The sequence below is a fragment of the Streptopelia decaocto genome, assembly GCF_964273445.1.
Source record: "Streptopelia decaocto genome assembly, chromosome: 1".
In the NCBI taxonomy this organism is placed as follows: Eukaryota; Metazoa; Chordata; class Aves; order Columbiformes; family Columbidae; genus Streptopelia; species Streptopelia decaocto.
The window spans coordinates 73033888-73051487 of record NC_138663.1 but is presented as its reverse complement, the minus strand read 5'-3'; the positions used below and the strand labels follow the sequence as shown (position 1 = coordinate 73051487).

Below are 17600 nucleotides of genomic sequence, written 5' to 3'. Positions count from 1 at the left end.
AAGTTAATCTCTATATTCAATCACATTTAAACTCTAAGTGAACTGACACTGGCTTTTGAAAGCATACTTTAAATTTCTGATAGTATCTTTCTTCTTCAAAGCATTTTATAAACTGTTCTGTTTACAAAGATGACAACCTAGTAAGATCCCGTCAGCTTCAATGTAGAAAAAAGTAATTGCCTAGTAGGGAGTAACTCACAGTTCCATTGTTCCATTGATAGAAGCGATTCTATCTCAATCAACAGGGGCAAACTGGCCTCCTGCTATGAAAAAAAAAAGAAGACACAAGTTAGTTGGTGCCTTAAAGATACTTTTCAGCAAGCTCAATAAACCGTCATTACAGGTTTTACATGTTTTCTTTCACACCAGCAGCTTCTGGCACATTGTGAACTAGGATTTACTTTATCATAACTTATTAAACGGCAAGATGTCAAAAATAAATCAACATTACATCTCAGTGCATAAAAACACAGCTGAATAATCAGACACATTCCCTCACTCAGCCACATTTCTTATCCTGATTACATCACCTTGAGCAATGTTTCCAAAGTCTGCAAGAAAGCCCAAAATAACCACCTGAATTAACGTATTGTTTAGTACACTCAGATAAACATATGATTTTACTAGAATACAAGGGATAAATCTTAGGCTGAATCAAATGGTAAGCTTCTAGAGTTATTTCATTTAAAATATGTGTTCTACCTCTCAGAGTTTCTCAACTGCAAGCAACTGTACTTGCCTTTCTTGGTTGTTTCTTCAAAGAAACTCCTTCCTATTTCAAAGCTTACAGTTTTCAACACGCTTCATCATCCTTTTCTGTGACTTTTGTTACTGAATCTTATGCCAGTTTTCTTGTAATGGTGTTTGCTTATCTCTCTCATATACAGTTTGAATAATAACAAGGAAATATAATAAGAAAGAATACATTGTTGGCTCTTGTTATAGATGTGAAAAACTATACTAAGCCTCTGTTTGACTGTATTTTATATGGCTACTTTTGGACCATATTGAATTGAAAAGTATTGATATTCTTTGTACTTAGTGACTTTCCTAACCCCTTGCAAAGGAGTCTGGAGTTTACATAATTTGTTATTGTTGTGAGTACTGTTGGGGTTTTTAAATAACAGTTATGATAGTCTAAGGATATAGAGGGAGCAAAACTTAAAGGAAAAGGAATTTATCAAATTAACTGATTCAGACTGAAAAATGGAAAAGCTTATAAGGGCCTTTCTTCACAAGTATTTCCTTTTATATTTTTAAATTAAAGCAAAACAAATAAGAATATCATGTATTGTAAATGTACACAATGGGTCTGACCTCGATTCTCAGGCTCAGGAAAATATTTAGTAAGTCTTTGTGACTCCCATCCCCAACAGCTGACAAAATATTCTAAGATATCCAGCAAATTATTCAGTAACACATTCCAACGTTATTACAGTGCAGTGTCAGACAGCATTCCAAACTGGATTTCCCACACAGTTACTGGGATTCAGGGAGCAGAATATCACCTGGTTCTTTTAAAACACAAGATCTTTGACCTTCAAGGTTACTGAATCAGCATGTTACTGATGAGCCTTGCTGACTGCCTGAAGCAGCGAAGGTGAAAGGCAAAGAGCAAGAAGCATTGCAAAGCTTCTCTAATTCAATCGAACTCCAGTGTTCGGGTGAGACTGTTGTTACATTCTTTCTTCTCCCTTCCTGTTCTCTCTTATCCCATCCTCCATCTTCCTTATCGGTATGAATATGATTCTTCAAATATTTGTTATGCCTTTCTAGGGACACTGCAATGTAGTAAAATAAAAAAAAAATAAAAAATTACAAAGTGAGAAGTGATGTCTAGGGACTATTACATGAACAGTTCACAAAGACAAAATGTTCTTATGCAAACTGAAAGTGAAGTCAGTGCAGTCAACACTTCTTGCCAAACGTTAACACCAGATATAGAGCAAAAACAGCGAGTTTCTGTTTCATCTGCAAATCTGCCCATCCTTACCAAAATTCTTCCTAAATTATAGTAAAATATCAATACAACACTTACATTTAACAAACAAAAGAGAACGTTCAAATCCATCATATAGGCATGCAAAACCTGTGAATCCCCATTCTACCCCAAAACAATAGAAGTGATTGACTAGAGAAACCAAGAAAACCTTTTAAGACCTATGTTTGGGAACCTTATGCCAGTAAGTACTTCAAGTCTTCAAAAGTTTGGAAAAGTGTATCATGAGTAGTTTTGAAAACTCTAGTTAAGAAATTAAAATCAGGGAATGACACATTTTCAACACAGTTTGGCAATGGGAATTTGGGAAGTACCATTCAGCACTAAGTATCCTTAGGCACAATTACCAGCCTTTTCACATCTGACTGCCTGGTTTTCATGCGAAGCTGACTCCTCTCCTGGGGTCAGCTCTCTAAATCTACAGCACTGCAAAGAAAGCTGGGCACTGCTGTTAGAAAATGTGGTGGAACCGAGCTAAATATTTTTAATCGACTGCCTTAGTGTAATGGTGAAGGAACTCTTGAGTTTTTAGGTTTCGACTTTAAAAGATTGAAAACTTTAAAAAAAAACCCAACGAAACAAACAACAACAAAAAACCCAACACACCAAAACCCAGCAATTAAAGCAATTTGATTTGAAGCAGAGGAGAGGTTTGGCTGTTGGCTTGCAGCTGTGAACAGCCGAGGCAAGCCAGCTGTAGGGGAGCTGTATGTGACCCTTTAGGTCACCCAGCTGCCAGCTGTCAGCACCTACAGCCTCACACCTGGGGATGCCTCGGCCAGCACTGGCAGTCCAGTCCAGTCTTCAGCAAAACCACTAAAGGTAACTCTACACTCTCTTTTTGCTGGTTTGTGTTGCTTTCTCCTCACCCTAAACCTTTTAGTCTTTAATACTTCTGTCGTCCAGAGGTGTGGTAGATGCACCATCCCTGGAGACATTCCAGGCCAGGCTGGATGGGTCTTTGAGCAACCTGATCTAGTTGAAGATGTCCCTGCTCATTGCAGGGGGGTTGGAGGAGATGACCTTTGAAAGTCCCTTCCAACACAAACTATTCTATGATTTTATGATCATCTGTGTTTTCATCGCACTAAACACATTGACCTTCAAGTTTACCTGTTCCCCTTCTCCTGTAACTGATAATTGATTCTTCTACTTCACACAGATCCACAGACTGCTAATTTGTATTTCTGCCTGTAAGCAGTATCAAGCATTCAGGGGTGTGTGAGCGGCGTCCATCTCCACCTCAGGAGGAAAGCAGGCGGAGGAGCACGCACCGGCTCGCCCAGCCTTGCCGGGGAGGTGCGGATCTCTTCACCCTTGCACATCTGGGAGCGAGCGCTTCCCGTTCCTCCCGCAGGTTTCAGAGCGGCGGCTGCTGCCGTGCGGCCAGGCCCGGAACCGGCCTCGAGCGGAATGTTGCTCCTGGGGCGGCTGTTTCCGGGCCGGCGGGGAACGCTTTGAGGCGAGGACGCCGACGGGGCCGCGGGGGGAGCGTCGTGCCGGTGCCCCCGCCCTGGCGGAGCGCGGCGGGGTGCGGCAGAGCGAGGCCGCTCCCATGAGGTAACGGGGTGGGGGCGGCTGGCCCTGTGCCGGCGGGGCGGTACACCGGTGTCACCGCTCGGCTCCGCGCCTGCTTTCTCCGCCGCCATCCTCCCCCCGCCTCGTCCAGAGCCATCCCCTCTGGGGCCACAAGGCCGGGCGCGGCGGGGCGGGGGGTGGCGGCCGCAGGGCTCTGCGCGGCGGGTAGCCGGGGCGGCGCGTGCTGCCAAGGCGAACCGCCGCTCCGGCTGCGTGAGGTAACGGTCGCGACGTAACGGCCGCTGGGCTGCCCTGAGGGGCCGCGGTGCCCGGGCGGGTCAAGCGGCATAGCCCCGCCGGTGCCGGCAGTGTTGCTGGGAGAGTGGCTCCTCTTGACTCGCAGGTGAGGGAGGATCAGCGGCACCGGCCCGGGGCCGGTGTCCGCCGGCAGGATCTCGCCATATTTGCTTGCTGCGCTGGGTAACGCCGGTTCCGTTACCGGCGGGAGACAGGGAATTTAATTGAGCAAGACCTGCTGCGCTGCCCAGCCCTGCTGCTTATTTTCATTCGCGAGTCAGCGGGCCCTTGGGGGAAAAAGGCTGTTCTTTGTCGGGTGTTCCTGTGTGTTGGACAACTTAGAGGCTGTTTTCCTATATTAAACTGCCTGGAAAAATCCTTTGGTTGACTTGAAGTTTCAGTCAGTGAATAGAGCTCTTTATTTCATTGTAGGTCCTTAAATAAAACTAAGTTGAACAGGAAGAAAACATGAAATTAGAATTAGGCCCAATGTTTGGGGTGAAGACCCAGCTCCCATTTAGCGTTTTCAGGTGTGTTTGGGTTATAGCCGGGTCTGATGTCCAGGCTTCTGTGAGGAAAGGTTGTTGAAAAGCAACTGTGCACACTAACGTGTCTTTTTAAAACTAACTCAGTGTTGAATGACAGTGCCTACGTCTTCTGTTTTTATAGGTATGCTCATTGAAGAAGTGTTCATTACATCTAATAAGATAATATTCAAGACTATCCACAATTACTCAGTACTTGAAAGAGGGGAGCAATTTGACCTTTTTCATTTGCAGCCATTTAGCTACTACCTGTTGGTGATAATTGCTGCCACAACTTTTGCTTCCAGAAAGAAACTTTAAGGGATAAAAGGAAACAATGGGGTCTAAAATGTTGGTATTGACAGCATCCTGTGATGAGGTACTTATTTTGTAATTTCGGTATGTTACTAATTTAACTATTAAAGCTTTCTTGGGGATTCTTTCCCCAATACTTCACTGGATGGGGTTATAAAATACTACTATATTTTCCAGAATAAAGAAGTTGTGCTTTTTTGAATGTGGTTTGTGCATTGTGAACTCAATATTTTTTCCATATATAAAGTGTTTTGCTCTAGGTAAGTTATTGTTATGAATCTTGAATGTGCTAACATTCTTTAGATGGTAGTATAGCATCTTTGTATGATGCTGTCGGTGGAGGAAGGGAGCATGGAGAAAATAAATACCACAAGATTTTTCCACTTGAAAAGACACCTTGGGTGCATTTGCAGAAGAGATCTGTGTGCTTTCCTCAGCAATTCTGATGTCTCTCTGTTGTAGGGTGTTTTTCTCTTGTCAGATGATGTCCAGACTTGGGCCTCTTACTTGAAATTAGCTTTCAGCATATGAGCCTGAGAGCTGGCAAGTAGCCTTATGAGCCATGGAGTCTGGCAGAATGCTTATTTGGGGGATTCAGGTCTGCAGTCTCCCCAGCCACAAACTAAGATGTGTTTCAAAGCCAAAAAACTCCATACATCCTTATAAAAACAAAACCAAGAATTAATGTAATGAAACTTGGGGATTTCTAAGTGATGATACTGTAGCCAAATTCTGTTTCCAAGATGCAGTTGTTTTTATGCTTTAGATTTAAGTTGGCTTGAGAAACTTGTTGGAGGGAGAGACTAAAAGATTTTCTGTACTTTGAGATTGTTATAGAAGGATGATAATTTGGATATTACCCTTGATGAAGGAGCTCCTTGCAAGGAGGAGGAGTTTTATAGCAGATGACAAATCCAGTGTAGAGATGATGGGGACAAAATAAAGCCAATAGATGTCTATATAATATGAATTTCAGTATGGGGAGAGAGCCAGGATTATTCATTATATAGGTACTGTTTTTTTCTGGTTTTATATATTTGATATATCATGTTTACATCATGGACCCCATGGCAAATGTTTGTGGTTTCACGGACTTCAGAGTACTAGAGACAAATGTAATGTTGATAACAGTAAAAACCTAGAATAACTCCAGTGTCTTGATTCTAGGTTTACAGTTGGGAGCTGAATTTTTCTTTATTTTAACCACACATTTTAACTGAGTGAATAGTTCAAATTTGTTCTGCCTTCTAAATGTAGAATTTCAATTAACTAAATGTTAGAATTACAGTATTAGTCTGTGGTTTAAAGAGAAGTAGTTGTTCAGATCCTCGCTCCTAATTCTGTTTCTCCTGGGTCTGTTAGCATGAACAGGGCACACAAGATGACAACTGACAGGGTTTTGCAGTGAGGATTTTAGCTTCCATCTTTATACTTTTCTTAGATACCTTGCTTAAGCTAGCCGTACAATAGAAATAGGAGTTGCTAATTGGCTTTACGCTTTTAATTAGTCTCCTGGTAAATTATGAACTTGTCTTTTGGTAATGTGTATTCTTTCTATTTGTGTCATGTCTACAATGTTCGAGCCTTAGGAATGTGTAATTTAGTTTATGATAATAAAAATGAAGTACTTGTTTTAGGCTGAACTGAGCTCTTAAGAACACACAGTGCTCTAAGACGTCTGTATGTAGCTACCATATGAGATTGGATACGCCATACACCATACCAGAGGTGTCCGAGAGCTCAAAGTGCATTTCTTTCAGATTCCTGTGCAAAATTGGTTTTGTAAAGGGATTTTTTTTTAATGTCATGTTAAATTTAATGTTTTATTTTGTATATTAGCTTGGTTTGGGGAAAAAATATTTTTCTGTCAAGAATGTAAATCTTTTTAATCTCTTTATTAGTATGTAGGAAATAGCTGTAGACATAGACTTACCAGTACAGAGGGATCCTGTGATGCTCTATAAGGTAAGATTTGTATGATTTTTTAAAGTATAATCCTTTTAGGTTGTGTGGTTTTGTTTTTTTTCCCTTGGTTTATATTGTCTAAAAAGTGCAGCTTTCTGCCTTACATGTCAGAATCTGATGAAATTGTACAAAAAATGAATTCCTGGTAGTCCTTTATTCAAATTTTGGAAATATGTATGGCCAACTGTTGGCAAACAGTAATGATGCAAAAGTGTTGGAAGGAAGAGACAAAAAAAAAAAAAAAAGACAAATTCAGACAAGTTGTCTGACAATTCTAGGACAGTGACCTCAACTGAGCAGGATGTCAGTTCAAGTGATAATATAGATGATACAGAAATAAATTCATATTTTAAATACTTGCTGAGAAAAAAATACTGAATGTTATATGGTCTGGTAGTCACGTGGCTGGTGGAGGGCCTCTCATGATCATTATGTGTTGCAGAAGTCCAGTTTCCACAAACTTGTTTGAATCAACTGATGATTATGAAAAAAAAAATTCAAGAAATGCATTCATTTACTTGATTTAACATTTTAGTGGGTATGCTAAATTTTATCTTAAATTTAGACACAAGTATTTTTCAGCTGCATGAATAGCCTTATCTCTGTTAGCTTCCCAATATCAGTTGACAGAGTTTAAATGGAGTTGTAGCAGGTTTTCACACTCATACTTTGCCAGCTTTGTTTCTGTCAGTGCGTTGCTTACCTGGGATGTGACAGAGTCTTGATTTTAAAACACCTGTTAAGAATAAATAGAAAATGCTAATAGTAATACTTCTGGTTTTAATTTTGGCTTTTTTAAAGATAGAAGCATTAAGAATTATTTTACTTTTTGTTTTACTTAGGGCTCAGAGATGGATTCATCAGAACAGTCAACAACTAGAAGTGAGCAGAAATCCAGGTAGCTTGTTGCAAAGTTTATACAAAACTGTCTCTTAATGAAAATCTGAAAACACAGTGGAAATACATTGCTGAAAATTGGATACGGGAACAACATTATGCTAGAAAACTTGAAATTATCACAGAAACTTGTTTTTCCACTGTGTGCTTCAAACTTGGTGAAGCTGTTCGTAAGGAGTAAGTAATATATGCATGTTGAGAGGAAACAGTTTGTGCTGAATGTAGCAGGAAGGCATGGAGATTGTCAGCAACATATTCTTTGTGGGCATTAGCTAGCAACCTTATCTATGTGTTTATTAATTGCTTTGTCTGAGGCCATTTCAAGTTAAACGTTGTAGCTTTAGCTAGATAGTTTCAGAAGATTGTGAAATAAGAGGTGTTAAATGTCCACATTGCCAGATTAACAGGAATAAGAAATCTGTGAAGGTAGATTTGAAAGTGCAGAGAATTCTAAGGTTCTGTATTAGTGAAATCCTTGTTTGTATACAGTGATTTCACCACATGGTTTAAATGCATTTTCACTTCTTTGCAAAGTAATTGTGAAAGCCAGACTTTCTTGACAATGTCTTGTGCTGGCTTGCGTAGTGAATACTGACATAGAACCAAATATGCCTTTGAGAGTCATCTGTGGTTAGTAACATCTGAACAGTGGGCTAGATGAACCCTTGATCTGAACAAGCATTAGTGTTCTTATGTTCATGTATCCTAAAGTGAGGAGAAAAGATACTGCTTTTTTTCCCAGAAAAAAACCCAGAGATTTGTTTCTTTGAAATATTGTGACTCGTCCCTTTGAAATAGGTCTACCTACTTTCTATCAGACGTGTTAAGTAAATAATTGGATAGCCCTTTGATCACCTTTCCAAGATTTCGTTTGAAATGGTGTTTGGTTAGCTCAGTGGACTGAAAATCGGTAATTGTCAATTTAGATCTTAAAGACATTAGTGATTTGAAGTTGTTGCCATTTTTTGGCTTAAATTAATTATGCGAGCTTACTTGTGTAAAAAGTCTTAAAGTAAATTGTCTGTTTGGGAAAGTCTGTGAACGCTGCCAATGCCATTCTTCTGCATAGAAATGGAGAACTCTGTTTGTTCTTACGGACTTCTTGAGTCAGTCATGAGATCTTCAGACAAGTTAGAAAATGCACAGTTAAAATATGAAAATTTTTGTTTTGTTTTTTGAAAGAAAATTCTTAAAAAGTCTAATAAGAAAGCAGCCTCGGGACCTCCTTCTTGTAATTGGAACGGGAGTAAGTGCTGCAGTAGCACCAGGAATCCCAGCGCTGTGCTCCTGGAGGGGCTGCATCGAGGCTGTAATTGAAGCAGCTGAACAGCTGGAGGTGCTTCATCCGGGAGATGTTGCTGAATTTCGTAAAAAAGTAATCAAAGATAGAGACCTGCTTGTGGTTGCACATGATCTCATCAGGAAAATGTCACCAGTGAGTATGTTTATAATATCAATTTCTAAAATTATTACATACTTTTATTTTGTCATCAAGAAGTTGAAATTTTTTGGGTAAAAATGAAATTTTTCACGGTAATCATGTAGTACACTGTATCTTTTGAAGAGGCTAATAAATCCTTGGTTTTTAATGTAAGTTAGTTTTTGTCTTAACTAATGCAAGCAAGAGTCCTGACCATTCAATATTCTCCATAATGTTTCTTGAAATGGAAAGAGGAATTTATAGCTCTGCTGGCTAAAACTAGATACCCTGAAAATACAGGTAGACCTTGACCCTACTGATAGCCTTAGATCACACAAATATAATCACTGCTGCAGTTCACACTTCATTGAAGACACTTAATACATACCCTGTTCCTCAGCCATTCATTTTTAGGTTCCAGAGATTTTCAGATTGTGGTTTTAGGTTTGCCAAATCTTCTAGTTGAAAAAATTAGGGTGACATATATACTGCTCAGTTGTAGGATGTGCTGAGTATTTTCAAACACGTGGTGAGTGAGCTTTTCTACAGGCAAACTGTAGTAATAACAACCTATCTCTTTTGGGAGGAGTCTGCATGTATGGTTAGGCTTTGCAGCAGATTTAATGATGAGTACATTTTTCTCAACCAGGTAGGAAAAAAAAATGCCCTCTAATGGTATATCCCAGACTCTGAATCCAGGGAATGCTAATTTTAGTGTACTAACTGATCTTCAAAACAGTAAAAGCATTCTGAGAAAGGTGCGGTTTCCACGTAGTTAGGCCAGTAACTACATTTGGCTTATTAACAGACATTTGTTCTGTGTGTAATACAATTTAATGAATAGGAAGCCTGTGTATTTTTTACAATTGTTGCATGTTCCTGTCTGTCTCAACAGATGCTCAGGGCAAACACAGTCTGCTTTTTTAGGAAGGACTACCTTGATGTTTGTTTAGAAGTGATGAGTGAGCATTTAACTGTAGCAAAATAGTTTTGTTGTGCCTTTATTACAAGCTTCCTTGAGCAAACCAGACTATTATTCTGAGTGGAGGCAAGAGCATCAGAATAATTTGAGATTTTTTTTTAATGGTTTTGTACCTTTTGTACCTTTATACTTGGGACACTAAGCAAGCCCTCTTTTAAAGAAGTGCTTTGGCATTAAGTAGAGAAACGACATGGGTTTTCTGTTGGAGGCATTTATAATGGTACATACACATGGTCCTTATGAAGTGTTTATCTTTTTCTCCCTTCAGCGTACTGGGGATACGAAGCCCAACTTCTTCCAGGACTGCTTAATGGAGGTGTTTGATAACTTAGAGCAACACATTCAGAATCCTGTTGTTCTGCAATCAATCCTGAGACTCATGGAGAGAGGCACAATGGTTCTGACTACAAACTATGATAATTTACTTGAAATTTTTGGTCAGCAACAGGGTAAACCTATGGAATCTCTAGACTTGAAAGATAAGGATAAGGTACGATGAGAGCAGTAAAAGTTTTAGATTTATTGTAAGAGAAGACAGCTTGTAAGCTTGATTGAAAGATGTTTTCCTGTTCAAAGACAGTCAAGGCTAAAACTTCCTAATTGGTAAAGCATGTCTGTAAGCTAACAGCAGATGCGCAGACATTTATTTTCTGTATCTTTTTGTTCTGAATAATCTGGTAATGGTTACCAAGCAAGATTTCAATGACAAATTTATTAGCCAATTCCCCCTTACTCCCTGGAAAAAAACCACAAACTTTAACTTACATGAAGTAACTGTTACAATCACAAATATGATTTCACCAAGCTGGTAGTTAATTTGTCGTTCATATCTTTTCTGTCAGCGTTGCTGGAACTTGCTTCTCGATGAATGCTTGTTTAGACCAAAAAGCCAGAGATATCTTCGGTATCAGCAATCGTTTCTTTGTTGCAATTTTAAGCATGCTGTGTAATTAGTAATTAAAAAATATTTTGCTGTAGAGAAGTGCAAAATATGTTATTTCTGCTTAAAGTAGTTTTATAAGTTAGGGGAGCTCTATATTTTTGCAAAATCTTAGTTATAGCTTATGATAGTGTAACAAAAGAACGTAACTTGCATGATTTGCTTCAGGTTCTTCAGTGGGCGAGAGGGCATATAAAATACGGAGTTCTTCATATTCATGGCTTATATACAGACCCCTGTGGAATGGTGCTGGATCCCTCGGGATATAAAGATGTTACTCAAGATCCTGAAGTTATGGTTTGTGTGGTCTTCAAAATTTTTACTATGTTTTGCGAAACTATTTTATTGTAATCACTGCATACACATTACGGCTAGGGTTTTGTCAAATCATATAGATTAAATGATTTGGATCCAGAAAAGTGGCAGTATTATTCAGAAAACTAATTAGGGCAATGTGTGTTCTTGTATACTGCTTCTGTTTAAATCACAGTCTAAACCATCAGCTGTATATGGTAATTTTGGAGTTATTTGTATTTATCTCATGAAAGAACATTAGCACCAGAATATTAGACACCAATACAAGGATTCATCAGCATCTGATTACCTGGATTCATTTTTAGGGGCTTAAGCTGTTACCAGTTCTGGATCCTGGACTTAATGTGATATCTTAGGTATTTTGTTCAAGTTAATTTTCCTTATTTATAGATTGAGCTAATGGAAGCCTAATATTCTGTCATCGTAATTATTTCAATTTAAAATTCCATTACTGGCAATATTTACATGTGTACTTAACTTTGTATGGTAACTTTGATTTTTGAATGTAATTTTTTTTTTGTAGAAACAGTGCTAATGAAATGTCAGTTTACCCCAATCCTAAAACATATGCTTAATTCAGTTCCATTTTAATGTCTGCTCTGCTTCTCCTTTAAAGTCTGACATATTTTAAAAGTTTTTACCTGGGGCTTTTAACTACTTAAGTAAATATAGCTCTTGTGTGTTTATATTTCTTAACAGGAGGTTCTTCAAAATTTGTATCGAACCAAGTCTTTTTTGTTTTTGGGCTGTGGAGAGACTCTGCGTGATCAGATATTCCAAGCTCTTTTTCTATATACTGTAAAGAATAAAGTGGATTTAGAACATTATATGTTGGTGCTGAAAGAAAACGAAGACCACTTTTTTAAGCTCCAGGCAGATATGCTGCTGCACGGAATAAAAGTAGTGTCTTATGGGGACTGCTTTAAACAATTCCCAGAGTATGTACAAGATCTGACTGCTCAAATCTGCAAGCAGAGAAGTCCAGGTAATGTATCCTCTTCAGTAAGGAAATTTTGAGTAGGTATGTAGCGGGATGCCATGTCTGGACAGTCAGCAGTTGGTCTGAGGTGTTGACCTCGTGTGTAGCTAGTGGTAGGCCCGTGCCACATCTTTCCTTATGAATGGCATGTGGAGTTGGAACATGTGACAAAATTGAACCCAAACTTCTTTCAGTAAGCTCTGTGGATTCTTGCAAATTTAATCTTTAATTCTGAATTTTTCTTTTTGTTTGCATTTGGTTAAGATGTTTACTTTGTGTATTCTTTCGGCTTGAACTACTGCAGTACATTATATGAAATATGACATGTCAGTAAAAGATACTGAAAGAGTTGAAGGAATTAACTGGTGGGATAAGCTGTTAAGCCACAGTATCTGATTAAGCACAGAATGGGAAATTAAATCACTACACCCAATAGTGTTTGGCTTAACACAGAGTGAATGGGGAGAAAACCTGAGCATGAGGATGATGTTTTATGACAATCAGATAGAAGAGGCTATGGAATAATACTACATTTGTGACACTGAATGACATTCTGTAGAGGGTGTTTAATGCTAAAATGGGAAAGAACTCTAAGGAAAAGGACTTGTGGGTGCTGGTTGAACATGACCTGACAATGTGTTCTTGCAGCCCAGAAGGCCAACAGTGTCCTGGTCTGCATCAAAAAAAGCATGACCAGCAGGTCAAGGGACGTGATTCTCCTCCCTACTCTGCTCTTGTGAGACCCCACCTGGAGTACTGTGTCCAGCTCTGGGACCCTCAACATAAGGTGGCCAGGGACCTGTTGGAGCAAGACCAGAGGAGGGCCACGAAGATGATCAAAGGGCTGGAGAACCTCTTCTATGAAGACAGGCTGAGAGAGTTGGGGTTGTTCAGCTTGGAGAAAACTCTGGAGAGACCTTATTGTGACCTTTCAGTAGTAAAGGTGGCTTATAAGAAAGATGGGGACAAAGTTTTAGTAGGGCCTGTAGCCATAGGACAAGGTCCAATGGTTTTAAACTAAAAGAGAGGAGATTTAGATTAGATACAAGGAAGCAATTCTTAACTAGGAGAATGGTGGGACACTGGAACAGGCCGCTCAGAGCTGCTGTGGATGCCCTATCCCTGGAATGTTCAAGGCTGGGTTGGATGGGGCTTGGAGCAACCTGGTGTAGTGGAAGGTGTCCCTGCCTATGGCAGGGGGGTTGGACTAGATGATCTTTAAGGTCACTTCTAACCCAAACCATCCTGTGATTCTGAATACAACCTTGCTGTTTTGGGATGTTGCATAAAAGTATAAGACCTTATTGGATGCTAATTTGTACTGTTGCTTCTCTTATACTTCTCCAGATGCTGATCGAGTGGACAGCACAACGTTGCTGGGTAATTAAAGTTCTTATTTTCACAGGAAGTTCCATAATCTATTAGAGAGATAAAACGAAGTCTCTTATTTACAAAGTAATTAAATGATTATTGTGCAGTGCTTTGATTTAGCTCTGAAAGTCTGCTTAACAGATTCTCTTTCTACCCTTTTTTTTTTTTTACCTGTTAGCAGATAACTGCTGACTTTCAGCTGTCAAAAAAATGACAAATGATAGAATGGAAAACCTCTGGAAAATATAAAAATTATTAATGCTGATCAGAGTGTTCTAAGATAATATTGACATTCATGATGTTTTGGCTTTTTTAAATTACATCCTTACAAAGGTTAGAAGCGTGAATCTCAAGCGTGTGTAGTACTGAAGACTCCTTTTTGGCTAAGTGTTGTTCAGACATCTTTGTGATACTGCTGTGAATAAGCAGAGCACTAATACATTCAAATTTATGGTATAAAATAGCACAATTTCTCTTTGAAACAAGACTGCAACTTAGATTGTACTTCTAAGATACCTGTGCTGCTGCTGCAAATAATATCAAAACGTATAAAAGTATAATTTCACTGTTGCAAATAAGGGTCTTTGGCCTTGCAGGAGCTAGATTAAAAAAACCCCACTTTTTCACCATCAAATAGTAGACAAGGTCCAAGAGAGTTGCGGGCAGATGTAAAGTCAGAGATTAGTTTTGTAATTCCAATTCGACTTTAAGCTTATGTGTCTTTCAGATGAGTCATAATTTTTCCTTTTTTTTTAAAGTAAAGTAAAATCAGGCATCAGCGGAGAAGAAACAAAAAACTTGAGTAGAATTTATTCTAGTTCTACTTAAAATAAAGCTCCTTCAATAACTTATTAGCACCCTCAAGTAATTTTAGCAGCCATTTACTTGCATTTTGGAATACATACCAAGAAAAAAAAAAACCCTGTTACTTAACACAGATTTGTAATACCCTAAAAAAAAAGTATCTAGACTTTTAAGTAATGGATATCCTCATTTTCAAGGAATTTCCCTTCAGTTCATTTTTGTTGTCCAGTGATTCTCTGTATACTTTCAACAGTAGCTCATACCAGGATTTTTCCAAACTTTTAAAATAAGCTTCTCACCTGTAAACTCCACAGGCATTATCATCACACAAAATCAAGAATTATTTTTTTAAGAGGCAGCTGTATAATTCTCTACTTCCCGTTTTACTTGGGGAAGAGCTCGAGATCACTGAACTGGTGCAGACTTTCAGCAGGGTTAGTGTTACAGGTCAGAATCCAAATGCAAGAACCTCAGTGGAACAGTATTGTGTTTATCTTAATATTTGGTGCTTGTAACAAAAAGTGTACAAAGTACAAATATGTAGCAACTTTATTTTTTTTTAAATTTAATTTTTCCTTCTCCCTCCACAGGAACGTCATGTGTGGACTGTGCTAAAAGGAAGTTAGGAGAAAATGGCACTGACTCGCTTAAGAAAATCAAGCAATCAGATAATGGTATACCCACTATTTAATGAAAAAAAAAAAAAAGAAGGTGCAAAACCCAACCCAGAAGCTTTTTACCAGTAGGTGTGTTACATCTGCTGCACAGAAAGTTTTGAGCTAAGTATTTCCACGGCTTTAAGCGGAATAGAAATTGTGTGTCTTAGCTTGAGAGTCATACCAGTCACTCTCCAGGGACTTCTATACAATTAACACTGTATCTGCAGGGTCATTCACAAGCAGGTGCAAGTTTTCTCTCCTGTGCTTCAAGCCAGTTGGACCCAGCTCCTACCAAGGTGGAGCCACAACAAAGGTCATGTTTTAATCTGTCAGAAATGACTTTTGGTATAGCTGTGACTGTTAGTTGCCTTTAATATGAAGGGGTTTTCATTTTCTCATCAGCTCAACTGGGTAGGCTGCTGGAGCCTGAAGTTTTCAGGGGTCTGTCAGCACAAGGCTGCTTGCAAGCTTCAGATTCAGAACTCTACACTGTGAGGAACAGGAAATGTTTCATGTTTATGGAAACTGCATCATGATAACCTATGTATTTTACCCTCTTAGCATGAATGTTCATTATTATTTGTCAGTCTGTTAAGGCATGAGATCACATGGGGAGGAAAGCATTGTAGTAATGTATGAGCAAGGAAATACCATATATACATGGGGGCTTACAGACCTATTTGCAGTGTATTTCTATGGAAATATTTTAGCAGTTGTTTAAATCATAGAGTATGCTGCTAGTTATCTCAGCAAGCAGATAATGGATAGTCTTAATGCAGCAGAATTAAAACCAGTCAGTATCTATCTGTAGACAATTTCTAGTGTGCAAGTTTTACTTCAGTTGAACTACTCAAATGATTACAGTTAGACGCTGCATTAACTGTCTTTTTCTGAGATGCTGTTACTTCACCTACCACTGAACTGTCTCACTACTGCACTGACATAATTACCCATCCAGTTGCTAACACTGATAATCTTCTGAAATTTTCTAGTCAGCTGCCTCTCACCTTCTCCTGTCTGCGGGAGAGCATTTTCAGGACTACTCTTTGTTCTGATACTCGCACATTTGTATCTGGCAGCCATGGAGGGTTGCTTCAGTCAGGTTTCTCTGCTCATGTTCCTTGTGGATTTGATCTGTTGTGCCTTCTGAAATCCCATCACACTATAATAAGGCTTTACAGGAAGTGGAAGTGATGGGTCTGTCAGATGACCTTTTTGTCTCAGTTGGAGTATGTCAGCTCTACTCTCACATCATCACAAGAACAGTTTCTGCTTGTTCTCTAGTATGCATGTGTGCACAATGAAAAGCTTAAAAGTGAGGTGCATGCTTCTTTCTAGGTCCGTAACTACTGAGAGGGGTAGAGTTTTTGTGGTGTAGAAGTGTGTCCCCGTTCAGAAGTAGGTAAAGATGTGAGTACATTTTGCCTAGAAAAGCAATCTTACATAATGCGTGCACGCTGACTCTTGCCTCTTCTACCCCAGAAGAAAACACCTACTTGTCTTTCACAGAATGATTGACAGCCTGGAAGGCATACTTGCATTTTAGTATGTGGTATAATTGCTAATGACCTCAAGTATCAGTTCTCAAAAGTTTCAGCTGTGTCTTTTAAAGGGTAAATATCAAAAGCAAAAACAGCCTGAATATAGACCATATTCATCCTCTCCCTTTGAGAGACTGTATTTATGCATACATCAATTCTGAAAATTGTGTCTTTTAGCATCATGTATAGCATTATCTGTAGGACTGTAACCTCTAAAATTTGCTTCTCTAGTCAGCATGAAGTGGCTGTTTTAAAAAGTGATCAGTCATGCTATTTTGGATGCTGATGTATCAGCTTAGAACACTTAAACCATTGCTTCAAGCTGCAGCAGAATTAATCAGATGAGCTATATATGACCCTGATTACTGCAATTATTTAAGCCCAACCCTAAAGTCATGTAGCATCTTATTTTGTGCCTGAAGTCAGAGCTACATTAGGAAATCACATCCCCTCCCTTCAGTGAGGACCAGCTTACACCTAGCACTGATGATTCTTCTGTTTTGTAGACACTACTGAACTGCAGCTTGTAAAACAGCCTCCCCTGACTCAAGTGCCATTTATTTGTATCCTGAAAAGCAGATGAGTAAGGAAGGGGTTATTTTAATTTCTAACATACATACACGATAAGAAGGTAGAAGTGCCTAGTTTTGGTTTTGTTTCATGCCCCACCCCCCCCGTCAGAATATTTGTAGTCATCTTAGGAATGGGATTGCCTTGCAGCTACCTCAGGGTTTAAAATACAGTCAAAAGGGACAGAACCTAGAACTTCTCTGTTCCATTTATCTGTTCAGTGAAAGATTAACTTGTTTAAAGCCCTCTTCAAATTACTACCTGAGCACTGTGAAAGAACTAACAATACAAACTGGCATGTTAAATGATGTTTGCTGATTCTACCATAGATGGCTCCTTTTCTATTTTTTTTTTTTTTAGTAAGAGTAAAATAGTTACTGAAAACGAAGTTGTTGACCATTTATTATTCTGTTTTGCTCAAACTGTATAATGAATTTGATAGGACATCTCTTATGATGGCATACACTCTTTTAATAAAATACTTAAAGCCAAATAGACCATTCT

At 38.9% G+C, this 17600-nt stretch overlaps 1 protein-coding gene across 5 annotated transcripts; it reads left to right on the top strand.

Moving 5' to 3' along the window:
- Positions 1–3473: 3473 nt before the first annotated feature.
- On the top strand, positions 3474–17591 carry FAM118A (family with sequence similarity 118 member A). 5 transcript variants are annotated; one of them, XM_082076255.1, is made up of 9 exons: positions 3481–3559; positions 6555–6618; positions 7461–7516; positions 8698–8950; positions 10186–10407; positions 11026–11154; positions 11872–12157; positions 13499–13531; positions 14917–17591. In XM_082076255.1, the coding sequence occupies exons 2-9, from the start codon at positions 6607–6609 to the stop codon at positions 15015–15017; spliced, it is 1092 nt and encodes a 363-aa protein (XP_081932381.1). In that variant the 5' UTR covers positions 3481–3559; positions 6555–6606; the 3' UTR covers positions 15018–17591. The 5 variants fall into 5 exon arrangements, with proteins under 5 accessions (XP_081932384.1, XP_081932381.1, XP_081932382.1 ...); XM_082076256.1 differs by lacking the exon at positions 3481–3559 and adding an exon at positions 3566–3920; XM_082076259.1 differs by lacking the exons at positions 3481–3559; positions 6555–6618 and adding exons at positions 3566–3920; positions 4247–4344.
- Positions 17592–17600: the final 9 nt, after the last annotated feature.

What these genes read in the sequence shown, in the direction of transcription:
- FAM118A (XM_082076255.1), top strand. An exon ending in TCATCAGGAAAATGTCACCA is followed by an intron (nt 8,951 to 10,185) that starts GTGAGTATGTTT and finishes TTCTCCCTTCAG; the next exon opens with CGTACTGGGGATACGAAGCC. An exon ending in CTGCAAGCAGAGAAGTCCAG is followed by an intron (nt 12,158 to 13,498) that starts GTAATGTATCCT and finishes ATACTTCTCCAG; the next exon opens with ATGCTGATCGAGTGGACAGC.